General features: G+C 28.8%; 3 protein-coding genes across 3 annotated transcripts; 1 reads left to right on the plus strand and 2 right to left on the minus strand.

Annotated features, from left to right (window-relative positions):
- Positions 1-80: 80 nt before the first annotated feature.
- LOC126553541 (uncharacterized) lies at positions 81-2,249 on the minus strand (the record flags this gene model as incomplete). The annotated part of the gene is made up of 3 exons (XM_050208690.1): positions 2,218-2,249; positions 1,843-1,881; positions 81-976 (listed from the first exon to the last, which is right to left on the minus strand). Coding segments are annotated over exons 1-3 (967 nt in total), but the record flags the coding sequence as incomplete, so codon positions are not given.
- Positions 2,250-5,956: 3,707 nt separating this feature from the next.
- LOC126553544 (E3 SUMO-protein ligase ZBED1-like) lies at positions 5,957-7,730 on the minus strand. Its single transcript, XM_050208692.1, has 2 exons — positions 6,632-7,730; positions 5,957-6,300 (listed from the first exon to the last, which is right to left on the minus strand). Exons 1-2 carry the CDS (start codon positions 7,728-7,730, stop codon positions 5,957-5,959), a joined length of 1,443 nt encoding a protein of 480 aa, XP_050064649.1.
- Positions 7,731-16,962: 9,232 nt separating this feature from the next.
- On the plus strand, positions 16,963-18,799 carry LOC126553543 (uncharacterized). The gene is made up of 7 exons (XM_050208691.1): positions 16,963-17,202; positions 17,279-17,473; positions 17,544-17,612; positions 17,699-17,856; positions 18,110-18,261; positions 18,340-18,581; positions 18,646-18,799. The coding sequence occupies exons 1-4, from the start codon at positions 17,022-17,024 to the stop codon at positions 17,845-17,847; spliced, it is 594 nt and encodes a 197-aa protein (XP_050064648.1). The 5' UTR covers positions 16,963-17,021; the 3' UTR covers positions 17,848-17,856; positions 18,110-18,261; positions 18,340-18,581; positions 18,646-18,799.
- Positions 18,800-21,136: the final 2,337 nt, after the last annotated feature.

Consider the following 21,136-nt stretch of genomic DNA (forward strand, 5'->3'; position numbering starts at 1 on the left):
GTGCAAGATTATTAGTATGTGTGCGTGTGGAAAACCACGTTTCTAAAACTCAACTGTATACACATAAGCAGCTATGTTACCAAACACTCTATTGGCCGTTATGTCATGCATTAGCTCCTTTAGTTTTGCATGGAATACCCTCGCCACCAAATCGGGCCTGTCGTTTGCCTTCAACCAACATGGAATGTTGTCTACTATTTCTGGCCACTTGGGGTTACATGTAAACGTTATGAATATATCAGGTTTTCCATACTTACGCACAATAGCCATTGCGTCGTGGTAACATTGTTTCATGTACCGAGGACCACCTACAAACGTCGATGGTAAAATCGTCCTGCGGCCTACAGGGTTGATTTCGTCAACGTGGAGCTGTTGGTTTATGTGGTCCACAAGGCCCCGATATGCATCAGCAAAAATCGCTCTCTGATTGTCTCGAGTGTAGCGCAGATTGTTCGCTTCCATTCGGACGTATTGATCACACACAAACTGCTGCAATAAAAAACCACCTGCATGCAATAAACTAAATGTATTACCTTCATTCCCATTGCTATTGTTTCCAGTGTATCTAATGGCCAGACGGTAACATACAAACTCCCTCATGGTGTTACGAACCCGAACCGTGTTTCGGCGGTTGCCCTCTTGTAGTAAGTTGTAATGCCATCCGGTTTCTCCGTACGGGAAGAACAGTGGATACAACATTGGATCCGCATGAGACGAACCTGCTGATATGCTTTGCATCCGGTGATTTGGGTTAACCGGGTTGGAGTCATAGATAACCAGATCTAGGTTCCCTGGTGGTTGACCATCTTCACCAACAAAGACGACAGCTACCTCGTTCACATGAGCAGCTGGTTGATTGTATCGCCGTGGATCATTGTTTGGGTCGGCAATTATGTGCATGGTCACCCTTCTCTGTTGTAACATGGGATTGGCAGCAGCAGCATCTTGTTCCCTCTGCCATACTTGTCGCATGTTTCTGTAACAAAATAATATTAAAGCATGTGTGTATCTTGTATATATATTCACGTAATATGTGTACAGTATATATATGAACATTTTCATGTAAATAATTAATAATATAATTATAGTTATTATCTGTATGCTTGGTTGTATTGTATGTATGGTGTATAGTTAAGGTTAGTTTATAGTGTACATCATGTTTTATGAAATTTGTTCAATCATACACTTGAATTTTCGGTATTTTCGCTAAATATTCTTATTAGAATTGTGGATGCAATATTAAAAATTGTAAGTATTGTAAGGTAAAGTCACTCAAAGCCATATGATGTATCACTTGCATGAAAAATAACTCAATAACACTTAATATAGTTAACCATATGCAAGTGTAACCTGAACAACAGTACAGCATAGTATTAATTATGTTATGTATCATTGTTGAATGGTAAATTTTGTTAAAAAAATATATTACTTGGTATAATAAAAAATTAAAAGTAAAAAAATAAGTATAGAGGTATTAAGTCAAAGTTTTTTTTTTGGTACAACACACACTGTATATATATAATAATAAAAGTAAAATAAAATAAACAAAATATTAATCAACTACATTACACAAGTGTATTAAGTCTTGTTACGATATCATAATATGATATGGGAATAGTTTGAAATAATTAAATTAAAACTTAAAAAATTGGTTTCTTAATGAGTGGTAATGTAAACTACAAATATATATAAAATGTTACACTACAATTTACACGAATGTTGTGTTTTCAATGAAATATTAACTACACATGACTACAATAATTATTAATATTATTACTTATTAATTAATTAATTAATGTGATATGTGTTTATTTAACTAAATATATATTATTAATATATTACTCAAAAGCCACTGCGAATGGATTGATTTGCCGTAATAGACTGTAATTTTAATATATTATATAACTTTTACATTTACTTATTAAAAAATAATTCAAATATAGTATAATATATTGTAATATACTATTATACTTAAAAAAAAATTAAAATGTGTAATTACTAAATGATAAATAAAAATTATTATCAACATAACATAATATATGATGTTATATATGCATCAAATTGCTAAACCTACTATTTGAATGTAAAATAAAAACCTATTATTTAATAAAATTCTGTTATAATAAAACTATAATAGAACCATATAATAAAAATATAAACTTTATATAATATATTATTATAGTGTAAAGTGTAATGTATAATTTATTGTTGTCTTGCATAACATTTAAAGTGTTATTGGAACTGTTCATAATAACAGCTAACACACACACACACACACATATATATCTATCTTAATATATATAAATCTCGTGTCACAATGTTTGTCCTCAATGGACTCCTAAACCACTTAACCGATTTTGATGAAATTTTTTACACCGCGTGTAATTTGGTCCAACTTAAAAGATAGGATAGTTTTTTTTCAATATGTATTATTAATAATATATTAATATGTGCTCAAACAGGAATATTGAGATTTAAGATAGAAATTTTTGTTTATAAATGGTTGCTATGGGGGTTATAAGATTTGAGAATAATATTTATTTATTTGTGGTTGCTATGGTAATATATAAAATTAATATAATGAATTACGGATTTTGATAACATTTGGTAACCATTTAATAGGTAATATGAATATAATATAATATAATATAATATAATCCTCTTATTGGTCGCAGGAAAATGTGCTTATGTAATACAATTTTAGGAAAATACACCAGAAAAGTTCAGAATCTAGGTGTTAAAAAAACAACAACAACTGTCACTGCAGTTGTTCAGCAAGAAAATAAACTATATTAAGGTCGCTATTGATTATGATTGAATATAATAGTTATAGACCTGATGTTATATTTTGTTAAAACCATAACAACAAAAATAAGAATTAGCGAAATAAGTCAATGGCCACAGTAAATTTAAAATTCACAGCAATAGTTAAATTTAAATTAAATTAAACTTGCCAATCGCGTGAATGCACGTTGTGACTACAATAACCTTGATTATTTTTTTTCCAGACGCATCATCGGCGAGCTGGACGCTCTCATCGGATTTTAGTGCGTTAAGGTTGGGTTAGGATTATGTATTAATTGATTAATATAATCCACCGTACTATGTCAAACTTGGTATAACTTTGATATTTATTAGAGTTAAATCATACACTTACATACAAACAGCACTAGGTCCGCGATCTACCGCAGATAGATTGCCTACCTGATAAATGATCCAACGACCCGGCAGGGTCGCGCTAAGTATAAAAAAAAAAACGCCTTAAAATGAACGCATCGGCAATCACAACGCGCGACAACTGCCGGGTATAATTACAGGAAGCATCTGAAATCACGAAAATAAATAGTTGACAATGCATACCTAATTTCTTGTACAATAATTTAGGTTGACAATGCACCAATCTTATTGGAAATGTTCCGTAGAAGTGCATGCTGCACTTTTTAATCCGATCTGAACATTATAAATGGAGTTATAGCCAAATATATTATGAATTTTTATGGCAAAAAAAGAAAATGTTATTCGATAATATTCCCTGCGGCCCGCATGAAGTTCCCCGCCCACTGAGGAGATACACATTACACACACACACTTACCATACGCGCGTGCTTTGTCACAGCGCTGGCGGTGTTTTCAGTTAATACGTAACGGCTCGCGTATATTATCATTTATCAATATTGTTCTTTCAATATATATATGTAATGCTACAAGTATTACTCTGGTCCAACAATTTCCAAAATAAAATTAATAACCTAATAATTAATCAAGTTCCAACTACAAAATTAAAAATTAATTCAATCTATTATCGAGTGCATTCAGTTATATGTCATCATGGGGAACAAATGACCGAGGGCCATTATACAAACTTAATAAGGCATCAAAATAATTGAGTAAGGTGTAATGATACTCAAATAAAGTATGAACGGTGGCCTCGGGGGGGGGGGGGGGGGGAAGATATTTACATTATATTAATGGAAAAAAATAATTAAAAACTTAAATGTTTGATATATAATAATACATATATGACATTATAATATTTAATAATAATGATTACAACAACAACAATAATAATAATAATAATAATAATAACATAAAAAAAATTAGTGATATCCCAACAAAAACACTACGCCAAACTCCGTGTAAAAAAACGCTCAGTATAAAAAAAAATCCACCTCAAAAAGTTGTGATATCATTTTATAGCTATGTATTTAAACTATATAGGAATAGATATATTATTATAATTTATGTTAAAATTCATTGCTTATAAATTGAACTTAGCTGGTGACTTTAAAATTATAACACTTAATTAGTAATTTATAACAATTAATTTATATAACACTTAATTTGTATCACTCATTTTCAAAGATAACATAATATATACTCAATACGAAATGAATTCTCATAAGTTTTAAATAATGTCACCAGCTAAGTTCAATTTATAAGCAATGAATTTTAACATAAATTATAATAATATATCTATTCCTATATAGTTTAAATACATAGCTATAAAATGATATCACAACTTTTTGAGGTGGATTTTTTTTTATACTGAGCGTTTTTTTACACGGAGTTTGGCGTAGTGTTTTTGTTGGGATAATAATATACTTCAGCAGTTCAGCGAATCAGAATTTTTATTCCAGGCAACAGAAAACTTAAGATAAATCTAGAACATAATCCACCGAATATTAAATAATGAATTGAACAAAGTTTGAGTCATATAGAGTTGGTATATTTAACGAGCAAGATAAATATTAGTTAGTAACATTATAAACATAGATCATTCTTATATTAATTATTTTGAAAATAGTGCTGGGATAATACACAATATAGTAGGGCTGGCGGTATTTCAAATTTTGATACCGGTATCCGGTATTTGTTCACTACCGGTATCTACGGTACTACCGGTTATACGGTATTTTCGGTAATAACCGAAATTACCTTATCCCGGTAAATACCGAAAATACCGTGTCCCAGTAATTACCGAAAATATCGTATCCCGGTAATTACCGAAAATTTCATACTTCGAAATACATATCGGATCATTCGGATCTCGGTGCATTTATAAGTATTCCTAAATTTCCAATCAAGGAAAATTGACCTTTAACATCTATTTTAAAAATCATGTTCATTATTGTTCAAGTTTCAAAATGTTTTGTTATACGGTGAAAAGGGGAGGGAGGAGTTTTTAGAGGTTCTAATGGTTCTACATCTACAAACAATGGGGAGGGGTCGTTAGTTCATGAGACATGAGGTGACTGATTTTATTTTAATCTATTTTGGGGGCCATGACGTTATAAAGGTTGAAAAACGCTGATTTAGATGACAGGCAAACAGTTCGCAAACTGGTAATTTAAATTGTTTTTGACTCTTGTATCTAAAAGTTATAACATGTCGCGTCATGACCCACATGTAGATATGATATGACTGATATCAGTCATCCGACATGTATAGAAAAAAATGAATAAACAAACAAATAAGAAATTTTAAATTAATTAATTTTACATAATATAAATATTTAAAAATTAAAATAGTAAAATGGAGAAAATTGCATCTGAAGATGTTTTAATAAGAGTTACTTTTATCATTGAGTTGGATTAATTTTTAAAGTCAGTAAGAAAGTAACAATAAACTATAAAGTCTAATTAAATGAAACTGTTAATTTATAATTTTATGAGCTATAATATTTATTTATGATTTAATCATGGCACAATGTATGTTCTGTCATGGGACATGGGTCATAGACTATGCCGCTATGGAGTCATGTATTAACATAATCTAAAAATCCTTAATCATAAAATACTTTTTTTAGATTCAAATTTAAAGGTATACAAATAAGAATTGTATTTATTTGTTTAAATGACTTAACATTCAACATTATTAGATAAACTTTTTTTACATAATACTTATATGTATAATTTGAAATCTTAACTTTTAATTAAAAATAATAACAATTTTAAGGTTAAAGAAACTGAGAATTTTTTGATAGAAAAATCAATTGCTCTGCATGACCTGGAGCGAGCGATGCACGATTATCGGTACATATGTTACCACCGGTACTGAAAAGTCGTTCACAGGGTACACTAGTTCCAGGTATACATAAGTATTTTTTGGCCAAAGTATCAAGTCTTGGGAATTCAGTGCCATATTTTTCCCACCAATTTTTTGGACTTGCAGACAAATATACAATTGGCATCTGCAAGTATCCTTGTATTTCTTTGTTAATACTTTCTACTTCAGATTCGGCAGTTGAAACTTCATGTGACGTTGGTAAAGAAGTTGAGTTGTCTAAAAATGCTGCTATACCTTAAAAACAAATATAATAATACAAAAATTAAATAAATTACAAAACTAATGATAATGTTTAGTCTTAGTATATTATTGTGTTAAATTAATATTTATTAAAATAAATTGAAGATAAGATAAAAGTAAATGTTTTAAATGTTTCCTAATGTTATATATTTTTAACATAACATTCAATTTTAATATGTTTTTTAAAACTTTTATTTTTAATCCATTTTAATGATTTTTACAATTTTACCTGTATATTGATGATTTTTTTTCAAGAAATTTTCATTCACTGGTTCCAAATTATTAATTTGTTCCATTTCTAATTTTATTTCGTCATGAATAACACTTATTTGGTTTTGGTCTCCAAGATGTTTGTTTCTGTACCGAGGATCTAAAAATGAAGCCTTTTGTAATAATTGCATGGTATGTTCGTTATAATAGTATCTTTTTGACAAAGTTTCTAAAATTTCTGAAACAACTAATTGTTCAACATGTTTAAGAGCTTGAGATAATGAATTTTTTTCTGAAGTTTCTTCTTCATTATCTTCACCACCTGAATCATCTTGATTTCTTGGTTGTGTGAATATTTCTGTATAGTCACTGTCATCACTATTTGGAAATAATGGAGCCGAGTATTCATTATCACTGAGATTATTACAATCAACATCATTTCTTTGACTAAGTGGCTTATACATTAAGTTCAATTTTTGATATATTGGCCATAAATCAGAAATTGTTATGTTCTTTTCAGATGCCATTGATTCACCCAACATTTTCAATGGTTCAATTATTTTTAATAAATGGTTTATAAGCTTCATTTGATTACGTGTTGGCAATGAATTATAATGCTTTGGTATGGTAAAAATTTGTAAAAGAGCCGAATATTGAGTCTTGACAAAATAAAGGCAAGGCATAACACTCCACCACCTAGTTTCTGATGATGACGGTGCAACCAATGTGGGAAGTTTCAACTCATTTTGGGCTTCTAACAACAATCTCTTCATTTTATTACTATAATGGAAAATTGAACGTATTCTTGTTGCATTTGTAATGCAAACTTTTATAGGTTGGATATTAAATGCACGAGTAACTCCTGTGTTTAACGCATGACCAAAGCAAGCAACATGATTAAAATTCATTAAACCGACTGCTTTTACAATATTTGCGCCACAATCTGTTGTAATTGCTGTAATTTTTTCATTGTCAATTTTCCATTCAAGTAGTATCTCTTTTATTGATCGTTGAAGATTCTGGGCCGTATGGTCAACATCTAATGAAGTACAGGCTAAACAAAAAGTTTCCAATTTCCACTCATTAGAAATTGCATGTGCTGTCAAACCAATAAAAGGATGCCCATTGTTAGATGTCCAGCAGTCTGTTGTAAGAGCTATGAATTTTACTGAAGAAAGTTTAGTTTGTATTATAAGCTTTATCTCACCATACATTTTTGGTATTTTATGATCTGAAAAATACTTCCGACTTGGTATCTTAAAACTTGGACATAAAGTATTCATAAGTTGTTTAAAACCTGGCTTCTCAACAGACCTTTAAGGTTGCATATCCATACACACCCAAGTTGCTATAGCATTTTTATATTTTTCTTCTGTTTGTTTGTCCAGGGGTCTTATAATTCTAAGTGTAGATTGTACTTTAGGCTTACTAATAAAATTTGATGATATAGATTTTTGATCTAGCTTTAGAACAGGACTCACTATACTAGACGTAGTAGTAGTTGATAATGTTTCTGTAGTTAGGTTAGATTCCTCTTGTATCATTTCATCAGTACTATCACTGAAAAAATACATATATAATATATATATATATAAAATATTATAATTGCTATTTTAATAAATAATAAGGCATTATTATTATCCAATGTTGGGCAAAGAGCAAGTTAATGTCTTTAGTTGAAATTTAAAAGTTAACAAAGAAAACATTTAACTCAATAAGTTGTAAGTTATATGTATATCATCTTAATAATTATATAATATTGTTGGAAATCAATAAATTATTATTATTATTATAAGTTTGAAGTTAAGATAGTAAACAAAATTAACCCAACTTAAGTAGTTAAAAATAAGTTCAACTACTAATTCAAGCTACCTATAATATTTTTAAGTCATTAAATGCACTATTTTTGATTTACACATACATTTAACAAAATAATAAAGTATTCAACATTGTGAAAACGTCAGATTATTATGATAAATTTATATTATTAGAAAATTGAAAAAGAGTTAACAAATATGTATTGTATAAGGGTTTTGCATGAAACAAAAATACTATTAACTTAATAAAAAAAGTTAATAAGTTAAAAACAAAAATAATTAACAATTAAGTTAATACCCACCTTTGTTATTATCAAATATGTGTAATGACCATGATATTTTATTATTTAATAAAACTTATCTTATAGGTGTAGGTATATTTAAATTCATATTACCTAATAATTAAAAAATTGTTCTTAATATTTTGACAAACTTTAAAGAAACATTTAAAGATTAAATATATGTAGGTATATATATTTACTTCACTTAATACTATGTACCCATTTTAATTTAATATCATTATGTGGAAACTGTACATAGGTATTAGAGATGTAGTATATACTTTAGAGTTTAGGTATACTATGTAGTGTGTACTATTGTATCACTTTCAAGTTTGTACCTAACTATAATTGTATTTTTGTATTAATTTTCATCTACTTATTTTATACCTACATTATAAATTAATATATAATAAAAAAAATTTAAAAACTTACCTATTAATCAAATTGTTCATTTTAATGAATTCATTATAAATTCCAGGATGCATAAACCGTAAATGAGCTATAAGATTACTTGTATTTCCGCCTTTACAAGTCTTAGTCTGACCACATTTTTTACAAACTCCTTCATCTTTTGATTTATTGAAAAATAACCACACTTTAGATTTTACTCTACCCATTAAACTTCCTACAAAACATATTATAAATAAAATTGTTGACACGTATTATGTAGTTATTCATATTAGAAGTACTAAGTAATGTAACTTACCTGTTACCTACGACGTTAGAATCTCAGGCCAACAGATACACAGCCACGGTACCGATATTAATTAGGGATTTTTTATTAGTATATTACAGAAGTAATAACATGTATTACAGTATAACAGTTAAACAGTATGACACTATAACTATAACAATATAATGTGACGTGATATCAATGACAAGGTACTATAACAGTATAACATGCAAGATGCAGTTCCTAACATATCGATATACTATTGAGTATTGACCATTTAAAAATAATCATAACAATATAATATCATAATCATCAGCAAATGGGAATTCTAAAAATAGTTGTTTTAACCCTATAATCGAGTAACTCTTTGGTCCCGAGTGATATGATATTAAATAACAGATAACGAAAATGACAATAATATATTATAATATCGTATCATTAATATTTATGGTTTTATAAAAATAATAAATATTTAAATATAAATGTAGGTATTTTCGGTAATTACCGTGACACTGTATTTTCGGTAATTACCGAATCACGGTATACCGGTATACTAAAATATCGAAAATACCGGATACCGGTCTAATTTAAATACCGGTAATTATAGGTATACCGAAAATACCGCCAGCCCTACAATATAGTATGGTGTATCACATAGTAGGTACATAGGTATTTAAATGCAATATTAATATAAAATTTTCATATCTCCGTGATAAACCATATTTATATGTTTTATTAAATTTTCTCACATAATAACACTAATACATGGCCTACAAAAATGCAAAAAAAACCAACTAATACGCGGGCAACGCCGTGTCGGGACAGCTTGATTATAATATATATATTTAATATACATTTTTTTACAGCAATAGACTAACATAACAAGTTATACTAAGTTTTACCAACAGGCAACAATACAAAAACCACGAGATGACACATTATTGTATTTAACCCACTGTAGTAAAAAAAAAAAATGACATAACTTTGAAACTTAAGTGTTAGAAATTATAAAATTCTTAAACACATCTCGCGGGGTCCGCAATCTACCATGTGTGGATTGCCTACATGATAATATACTGCTCTCATAATCATAACTCATAAGAGAGTCTCATGGCAACGGTAAGCAGAATGACTATAATATTATGACTTGAGTAACTCACTGACTGATAAACGTAGAGCCTGAACAATGATAGATCGATCGATGCTTACAATTTACACGGTACATTCGTAAAATCGTATCACAAATTTAGTGTGTAATAAGAAAGCATTTTACAAAATTCGCATATTAAAGTGGTGCTTTCACAAGATTTTTGAGAATCAAAACAGTCAATGAAAATGTCTAAGTTTTGAACACCGTTAAACCGAATAGTAAATAACAAATTAATCAAAATTCGAATCTATATATATAGAATTTGCATTTTTAACGGGCAACGAAGTGCACGGGGTCAGCTAGTATATATATATAATAATATATAATAAATTATTTAACTCACTAAAGATGGTACTACTCTTGGTAATAGACGGCGACGAATTCTGCCCAAAGCGTAGTCACGACCAGGGACAAAATGTCTCGAACACAGTTTTGAGTTGACAAATATCTGTTGAGCATACAAACCATTGATCTCGGCGAACAACACCCATTGACGTCTCTGCTCGTCATTCAGTGGAAACCTAATGTAATCAATTTATGAATATTCACAGTGTATGGCTAGAGTAGTAATAAAACATTATTGTTATTTATTAGTTGTCACCTGTGCACAGACACTCCATCAAGACCACTGACGTTACCACAGATCACACATATTTTCACCATGGTGATGTGACTAAAAAGTGACATTTTAATGTTAATCGAAAATGTTATAACTAATAATTAAATGTATTAATTAATATATGTATATATAAGTAGTATAGGTAGGTAGTATAAAACGTAAGTTTATACACTCGGCGTAATTATATCGTACCTATGTTATCAGTGGTGATAATAGATTAACACGGGAATCCCATTAGTTTTGTGTTATTTTTAGAAAAACTTTGAATATTAACGGTACATAATGTACATTGAAAATAATTTTTACGAAATGTCATAAATGAAACGCATAAAGAAAATGAGAAAAAAAATCAAATAGGAATACGACAAATATTCACATTGAAAAAGTGCGAGGTACGAACGTAATGAGGATGTCGTTGACCACATCGACCGACGATCCCGGAAAAGAACTTGAAAATAATAGAACACATTAAGTTGTAAATAAAAAAAAAAGCGGCATCCTCGAAATCACATCCGGACTTAGTGGGAACACGGCCTGGTAGTAATTCGCGTTGCATTCTGAATTGAACGACTATAATGCATATCCTTGTAATACTCGGGGCGAATGCGCTAATTAATTAGCTTATATGAATGATAGAAATTGTACTTACCGGTCTGTAAAACGTCCAACGAAGTTAAAAAAAAAAAATTATATATATGTACTAAAAAAAGTACAGAAAAAAGTGCAAATTTTTGTGTACGTAAAAACAAACGTGTTGCATGAACGTCAAAGAAAAGTTGCTTGATGCAGGCGCACCGGACCCAGGTCCTCAACGCTTTTCGCTCTCCACTCCGCCACAACATGGCACCAGTATTACCAAATATTAAATACCGCACATTATATAATTTAATTAATATTACAAAGGATATTATTAAATATTAATTGTCAATCGTCACTGATGGATAGACTGATGGACCAGACTTGCGGTTATTTATAGTACCAATAATACCAACCATAAATGCGTAATATGCAATGGAATAACGAATGTCTTACGGACGCCATTCAATTTGAATTGTTCATTCGAAGTGAGTACACGTATTAGTTATTATAACCTTTTCGTGTGTATTTTTTGTTTGTTTTTAGGTTAATTGAAATATGTCATTTTACTTAATTAATAATTTAAAATATTAAATGTTATAGATAATGTTCAACATTAATATCAATATTAATAAAATAGTAAACAACCTTAACGACGGCCAAAAAAGCGGTCAAAAAAGTATGAATATCAAAAATAATGAACATTTACAACGTTACCTATACACTTTTATTTTTCATGGCTGTGGCAAAAAGGGCCATTTGGCCCGTGATTGTACGTATATTTTGTAATTATATATATTATTAGTATTATTGGACGTAAGCAACAAATCTTCCTAAATTATTAATAATAAGATCTGTATTTTTGATACTTGTTGTCCAGGCAAAAAGCAGAAGAGGGATAAACGCCCGAAGACCATAAAGGGCAGTGATGGCCGGTCGGGCGGTAGTGATCGCGGGGGGGAGGGCTATAAAAAAGCACCCCGATCACCCGAACGACGGTCCGGGGCGTCGTCTCGCGAGCGGTCCGAGGTTCGTCGCTCGCGCCGCAGCTTACCAGCACCGGCACGCGAGCGGCGATCCGCGGCATCGTCTCGCGGGCGGCGATCCCCGGCGCCGTCACCACAACGGAGGCCCTGGTCCGTACCGAGAAGTCGGAGCTCGGTGGTGGCGGACCGTGTGGCCGCTATGGTCATCGACGTAAGTAGTACTTATTTATTATTATTAATTAATATTTGTTAAAAATATAATTTAAATACATTGTTTACAGGACAAAAAAGGATGTCTAAACAGTAAGCAATAATTTTTTTTTTGTTTGCATTTTTATTATTATTTTTCTAAATTCTAAATTTGTTATATTTATTTTTTCAGAATAAATAAAATATAATCAATATATTTGTATGTGTTTTTCTTTAAGAGTTTTCCTGGTGTATATATTTATATTAATATATGAGTATCTAATAATTAAATAATAGTATCAGTTGTAGAAGTGCAACTTAAATGTATCATGTTTGTAAAGGAAAGTATAAGTTCGATCAAATTACTTACATTACAATTACAGGTATTTGTGCAGCTAATAGGTTAACCTAATAATAATAATAAACATGTATTTTAAGTACCATTATTATTATGTTGAGTGTTGGCACCGTTGGTATTGTTATAGGTATTTTTATTTTTTGGTTAGTAGCTTAAATAATTAAAACATTTATGTATGCTTATTCAGCTTATTGTAATCTTAAGTATATTATATATATTAATTAATTTTAAAATATATAATGCAATAAAATATTAAAATGTAAAAAAAATAAATTAAGCAGTATAATAGGTAATAGGTATTGGTTAATCTACATGAGCTATTGCGTATAATACATTTAATTTTTTTTTTTTTAATTTCATTTTCACATAAAAATGATGAAAATAGAAGAATTTTTGTAAATTTATTTAATATTAATAAGAATATAAATAACATAATACATTTAATAAATTCATATTTACCATATTAAGTTACTATAATAACATGTCCAATGTCCATCCAACATATTATATTCAGTCATAACAATTCTGCTTTAGTATACACACACAGTAATATAAGTAAGTATATATATATATATATATATTGGTATACCTCATACCAGTGTATGTATTGAAATGTCACACTTATAATCATAATCATAACTACATATATATATATGTACCTAATTTATTTGTATATACATTAATTCATAATTTTAATTACTTTATTTATTAATTATTAATTCATACTACAATTTATATCTGGTGATATTATTATTCATTAAATTATATATTATTGATTACAAATTACAATGATAGTTAGGTACTCAATTAATAAAATTACATTTTATACTAATCCTATTATAGTTATGTCGTATAAAAAACAGTCAAACCTAAGTAGCCGATCTAAGAGAAGAAGAGTTGAAGATGAACTTAGAAACATAGCTTCATTTATTTCAAACCCCACGATTGATCATAATCTTATGCCAGTGTCCTATTCATTAAAAATCAATGTAGTCCCAGGAGGAAACTTAAATTCAAATGTGTCTACTCTTAATATTTCTAATGATAATTTTAATTTTATACTACCACAAACAAGTTCAAATGAATCAATTTTTCAAGATTTTTCAAATAATGAAGCTTTAGATTTTTTTTCAGAAATTAATAGTAATAGTAATAGTGAAAGTGAGTCTTCATCAGATGAACACAATAATGACTATACATCAAGTAATTATAAATATGGTAAAATATCAATTTTTGTATCGTTATTAGCTGAATGGGCTGTCAATTTTAAAATAACACAGTGTGCTCTTAATAGTTAACTTGTTGTTTTGAGACAACACACCTGTTTTGAAAATTTACCTAAAGATTCTAGAACAATTTTACAAACTCAAGCATTAGATACCTCAAATTTTCATACCGTAGAACCTGGTAATTATTACCATTTTGGTTTAGCTAATGGTATTCAACAAAATTTTTCATCTAGTTTACAGAATAATACTTCAGTTATTAAAATAGTAGCAGGTTTAGATGGTCTACCATTATTTAAATCAACAGCAGAAGAATTTTGGCCAATACTTGCCTATATTCGACCACATAATAATAATGTCTTTCCAATAGGAATATATTGTGGGAATAGAAAACCTTATGACAGCAATGTATTTTTAAAATATTTTGTAGATGACATAAATGAATTACATAACAATGGTATTAAGATAAATGGAAAACGGTTTCAAGTTATAATAGATGTTCTATGTTGTGATGCCCCGGCTAAGTCATTTATACTACAAACTAAGGGCCATGCCGGTTTTTCTTCTTGTTCAAGGTGTGAACATGAAGGAACATATTTATTAAATCGTATAACTTTTCCATATACATCAAGTAATCAACCCTCCAAGAGAACACATCAAAATTATATTTCTCGATCTGATGAAGAATATCATATTGGAAATACTTCCATTTTAGTTACTATACCATATTTTGATGTTGTTGCTGATTTTTCTATGGATCATCAACATTTAGTTTGTTTAGGTGTGACACGGTACGCAACGGCTGCCAGTACAAAGTACAGGCATCGCAGCGACCGGTCTGCACCTTTATCAACCGCCATCACGGACGACGACAAGACAGTTCTGTCGACTCTCCCACCAACGCCCCAAAGGCTAGGCAGGACGGGAAGACAGGTCGTGCCGAACGAGTACCGGCCGCCGGCGATCGGGCTCTCTGGCGTTAACCGTCGAACAGCGTACACCAAAAAGTTCAACCACTCACCGAAACGGTACAGCCACGTTATTGGCTTGTTTCTTGTTTTTTTTTTCTTTTTACTTTCTTTTGTTTTTTTTTTCTTTGTGCTTTGTAATAAAACACACCCCCCACACATTCGTGTAGCAGAAACCGTGTGTTATTTCTTTCTGTTTGCATTGTGTCTCTCCTACACATAACCGAGACCGGTGAACCGCGGTCGCCAACAATCGCACTACCGTCGTCACCGCGTTAGGTGTCGTTCGAAAAATGATATATTTATGGATGAAAGGCCCTGTGACTGTTCGATATCCATCTTGAAAAATAGAAGAAATATCTAAAACACTAGTAGGCTTAAGAAAAAACATACCTTGTGAAATAAATAGAAAACCTCGAAGCTTAGCTTTATTAAAAAATTGGAAAGCTACTTAGTTTAGGACATTTTTATTATATTTGGGTTCTTTTGCAACTAAGTCAATCATATCAAAGGAACATTGGAAAAACTTTTTTGACTTAAGCTTAGATATGATAATATTATAAAGTCCTGACTATGGACATTATATTGATATTGCAAGGAAAATATTGGATAACTTTATTAAACAATTTGAAATATTGTATGGACGTCGTCTTATATCACATAATGTGCATGGGTTAAACCATATATGTGATGACTATATTAAATTTGGTCCACTAGATAATTGCTCTACGTTTTCGAAAACTACATGAGTACTTTGAAAAATTTGATTAGAAAACCAGACAAGCCGCTTATCCAAGTGGTTAAGAGATGTAATGAAATAAATTTGTTGAAACCCCAATTTCAAAATGAAACACCTGCAGATTTCCATTTTTCTGGATCTCATGAACGTGGACCACTTACAGAAAATATGCAAGGATCCCAGTTCACCACATTAAAAACGAAACAGTTTACAATTAAAACAAATATAGAAGCCGACTGTTTCCTATTAACACGCAATAAAATGTTGGTTAAAGTTTTCAATATTGTTTAAGAAAAAAATGATACAGTGTGTTTAATTTGTAAGAAATTTCAAAACAACAATTTTTTATTTAATAAACCAATTGTATCTTCTGAGTTAGATATTTATACTGTTAATACATTAAGCGATGAATTTTATTGTTACTCGATTAATGAGATTAAAAATAAAATGATAGTTTTTCCTTCTAGTGATCAATTTATAGCCTTACCATTACTGCATACTTCTTGTAAGTAATTTATTTATAATTATTAATTTTGTGTATAAAAGTAATTTTATATATTTATTTGTACTTAACATTGTTTTTAGGGTAGAGTTAGAAGACAGTTATAATATTTTTTAAGTTGTAGAGAGTATAATAATATGTATTATTTTAAAATTATTATTTGATATAAATAATTTATGTTTATTTTAAGTTAATTATAATAATATGTAGTATAACGGTTAATTATTATTCAAATCATCAGTGTTATTAAGTTTGAAAATAAAATTCGATAAATGTTTAAAAATCATTTTGCATCAATCTTGATTACAATTTTTTGTCAGTTGTATTTCTTAAATAAAATTAGGTACATACATAATTAATTCTTCTTTTAGTCAATTTTTAACTATTTTATTATTGTTATTACAGTAGAATATTTTAAAATATGTGGTCAGTAGTAGAATTTGTGGATGACAAAACTGTTGAAGCTGTACCAAATTATTGGTTTAAAAACCAGAAATGTGCCTGGTCGAAAAAGAACATAAAAAAAATGATTCAAACTAGAGTTCATCCTAATGTATTGGATTTTAATTTCTATGCTGCACGTAAAATGGGTAAAGACATAGGTATATATTTATTGAAATAATATGCTATTGTGTTTACTGTAAGAGATATTTTATTAAAATTAGTTTTTATTTATAGAAAGTTATAGTACTGCTTTACAAAAAGCTATGAAGGTTTTGTACACATCAGATTTGTCTACCAATGAGTCTTCATCTCAAATAAATGAATTTGAAAATAGATGTACCAGCAATAAAACTAAAAGAAAAATTACATTCAAAGGGAAAAAAGCTGATAATACTTTATTGTGGAGTCCTGCATCTTGTGATGTTTTAAGTAAATCTTATAATTATTGCTAACATTTTAAGCATGATTTAATATCTGTTTTTGTTTTATCATTTATTAGATGATGAAATTGATGATAGTGATGAAGATCCGAATTATAGTCCACGTCATATAGAAAATATTACTCATGGTAAGTAAAACTAATATTTTATTAATAGTAAGTCGTATATCATTATATATTATATAGCGATTTTTAATTGTTTAAATATTTTGTAGAAACTCCAACTAAAACCATTGCTGAGAAAATTAATATTTCAAATTCTTGTCCACTTACATTTTTAAATGTAAAAAACGTTTGGCTTTTGATATTCCTGAGCGCCATAGTTCTGTTAGTCCAAGTGTGTTTAGTGGTGTCAAGAAATTAAAAAATACTGGTAAGTTATGTTATTATTGCAAATAAATTTTTAAAAAATAAGTTCTAAATTACTAGACGTGTTAAGACTATGTTCAAGTTTAAGGATTAAATAGATAGCATTAATAAATATTATCATAATAAGATGAATAATTTGTTATGAAAATATAAGTAATAACACTTATAAAATACCACTCTTTGTGATAAAAAAATAAAAATAAATTCTCTACTAGTCCACACAATAGTTATATTCACACATATATTTTCTTCATTAGTTCCAGATACTAGAGTTTTATCTTCAAATAAATTAATAAATAAATCTTCCGAAATAATACATACATCTCATCGCCCTTCAAAGTAACAATGGACCAACCTATAGAGTCATTTGATACAAATACTTCTTCAGCAGTTAATAATTCTGTACTAGGTAACTTTTTTTCATAATTTTCTATTCAAATAGGTCAACTTAATATCAGTATATATATTATATTTTTTTAAATTTCAGATTATCTTCAAAAAATGAACAGAACAATTTGTAACATTAAGTATGACCTGAACATGGTGTCTGATAAAATTAATAATATAGAAGGTATGTTGTTAAATGATTTCAAAAGTGGAGGTCAAAGTAGTATACATTGTGAAGATACATTTCAAACAGAGTTCAATAATCTTTTGCCTCTTGAAACAGAGGAAAACTTGCAAACCTTTGAAAATAAACTTTCAAATAATGCGTTTAGAGCTAAAATGGTAATTCATTTTAATTTTTAACAACATAAATATATTAAAATGTCGAATTTAAATTTTTTTGTAGGTTGAAGAAATTAAACGATACTCCCGAAACACATTACCGTGCACCGTACGAGCAATTATGCGTATTATTTTCAAAGATAGACTACTAGAAGAGTATAGCTATAAAGGAATAGGAAATAAAAAAGTTTTTTACACATTGGCAACATGTTCTATTATATTTGTTAACTTTGATTACCTAATTATATTAATATTATTTTGTTTTTTATTATAGGTATAATAAAATGTACCTATTCACTATTCATCTCAATTAAATATTTATTAAATTATAATGATTTACCTACCTATGTATTTAATATAATATATATATTATAAATTATATAATTTTATTACATTTTTATTTTATAACAGAGGCAATCAAGAAAATGAAAAAAATCAGCAAGTTTGATACTATAGATGTTGAAAATCCTCTAAGAATATTTATAGCTGGTGCCAAATTCAGAGATTCTACACGCAAAAATCCAAATCCTGAAACTTGTCTATCAGATAATAATGTATCAGCTGATATATAAATTAAATATTTATTATATATATTTCATAATTTTTTTTAATGTATAAAATAAAAGTTACAATAATGATACAATGAATGAATATAATACTTTTCATTATGTTTATATTTCTATTATTTCTTACAGCTCCTCTATTATGATGTTATTATGATTTTAATATTAAATATTATTAGTTATACAGTACTCATAGGTTTTTGAGGAGGATGCTTAGGATCGTAGTAAGTGGAAATTGAGGACCAGGGTGGTCGACCCCAAATAGTTGCGAGAGAAGGCGAATGACAAGAAGAAGATATAGTACTCATAGGTCATATAACAATTCAATTAATTGATATATTTTTTACTGATATTTCATAATATTGAAACATAGATTAGAAATAATAATATCAAATTGATGAAAATTAAAATTACTATCAAAATCATATTGAAAAATAACAATTTTAAGATATTTCTAAAATAATATAAAATTAATTTAAGATAAAGATCATAAAATAATAATTTGAAAAATAACCATTTAAAAATAATTCTTTTGTAACAACAAATTAATTTAAAATAAACAACATTAATTTATGGTTGAAAAGTAATATTATTAAAATGTTTCAAAAAAATGTTAATATGATATTTAAAAAAAAATCATATATTAACATTATAATTGTATTATTCATATATCGTCAAACTAGTGGCCAAACAACAATAAATAAATATTAAAATAACATAATTTTAATCAGAATATGATGAAATACTAATATTTATAAAATCATATCATTAACAAATTAATAGTTTTTTGATGTCACTAAAATATTTTTTTGCTATCTGGGTAAAGACGTCTTATTCGATGGATTAGCTACTTCCAAAGGAGATGTACCTGTGTTCTCCATAAATTGCTTTCACACTCATTTGATACGTTTTACAATCAACTATAATAATATAACTCAATAATATATGCCCTTTAATAATTCTCAATAATAATCTCAATAATTCAACAATATGCCCTCAAAAATAATTCTCAATAATAATCTCAATAATTCACAATATGCCCTCAATAATAATATAATAATTCAATAATAACTCAAATAAATCAATTGCCCTTTAATAATCAAAAAAAAAAAATCTAAATAGTTTTTTTTACGACCTACTTAAATATATTCAGTTACTTAAATGATACTTCTTAGGTTTTATATTTTTGTAACATATATCCGTGTAATAATTTAATTAACTATTCACTCACAATAATGCGATGTTCGTTGATGTTGTCATCCTGTCTGATACTTTCTGCAACGTTGAATTGAATGGTCTTCTCTTCTGGAGTTATCAACGAGGAAGGTTGTACAAGTCTTCCTTGTTGCATATAAATAAAATACATGTAACAAACAAAATAAGTGGCTGAGTGACGTGAAAGTGCTCAGTTGTTGATAGCTTTGGTACATCTGCCGTTGCTGGTCTTCGGGCTCCCTTATATATTGTGGTGCGTCTCTTGTTTACGTCGTGTTGTCGCCTTTCGGGTGAAACCAGGTGTCCTTGTAGTTGTTGTTGCAAATTCGGACACGAATTTGAGAATGTGCAATAACATCTCAAATGTATCATTAGTGCACTATAATTATTGGTGCGCTACTATCCCGACACGTGTCATGGTCATAGTAGCAACCGCATTGCCCTCGACACGAGGCATGGTCATACTAACTTAGCCTTGATATCTTGTAGATATCTTACAGATATCTCATAGCCCATAACAATTTATAAAAACATTATAAATTATTATACATAGCATACATTTATCACCAACAATTGTTTGTATTGCTTACTAATTGTGATTTTAGATCAATTATCTCAGCTGAAAAAATTTTATTTTCCATTTCAATTTGGTTATAATCCTTTTGCATTGAATGGTTTTTAGCTTGAATTTTTTTCTAAATAATTATACAATATACATATATAAGGTACCTATTTTGTTAATAATTGAAATACATTAGTCTTTAAATAATATTTGTT

Source organism: Aphis gossypii, unplaced genomic scaffold, assembly GCF_020184175.1.
Source record: "Aphis gossypii isolate Hap1 unplaced genomic scaffold, ASM2018417v2 Contig00257_ERROPOS125673+, whole genome shotgun sequence".
Taxonomy (NCBI): Eukaryota; Metazoa; Arthropoda; class Insecta; order Hemiptera; family Aphididae; genus Aphis; species Aphis gossypii.

Bases quoted from the DNA above. Each gene is read 5' to 3' on its own strand.
- LOC126553544 (XM_050208692.1), bottom strand. From the start codon at position 7,730: ATGTATGGTGAGATAAAGCTTATAATACAAACTAAACTTTCTTCAGTA. The intron at 6,301-6,631 runs GTGTTATTCATG...TTTGTTTTTAAG, and splicing joins TGGAGACCAAAACCAAATAA to GTATAGCAGCATTTTTAGAC.
- LOC126553543 (XM_050208691.1), top strand. From the start codon at position 17,022: ATGTGGTCAGTAGTAGAATTTGTGGATGACAAAACTGTTGAAGCTGTA. The intron at 17,203-17,278 runs GTATATATTTAT...TTTTATTTATAG, and splicing joins TAAAATGGGTAAAGACATAG to AAAGTTATAGTACTGCTTTA. The intron at 17,613-17,698 runs GTAAGTAAAACT...AATATTTTGTAG, and splicing joins TATAGAAAATATTACTCATG to AAACTCCAACTAAAACCATT.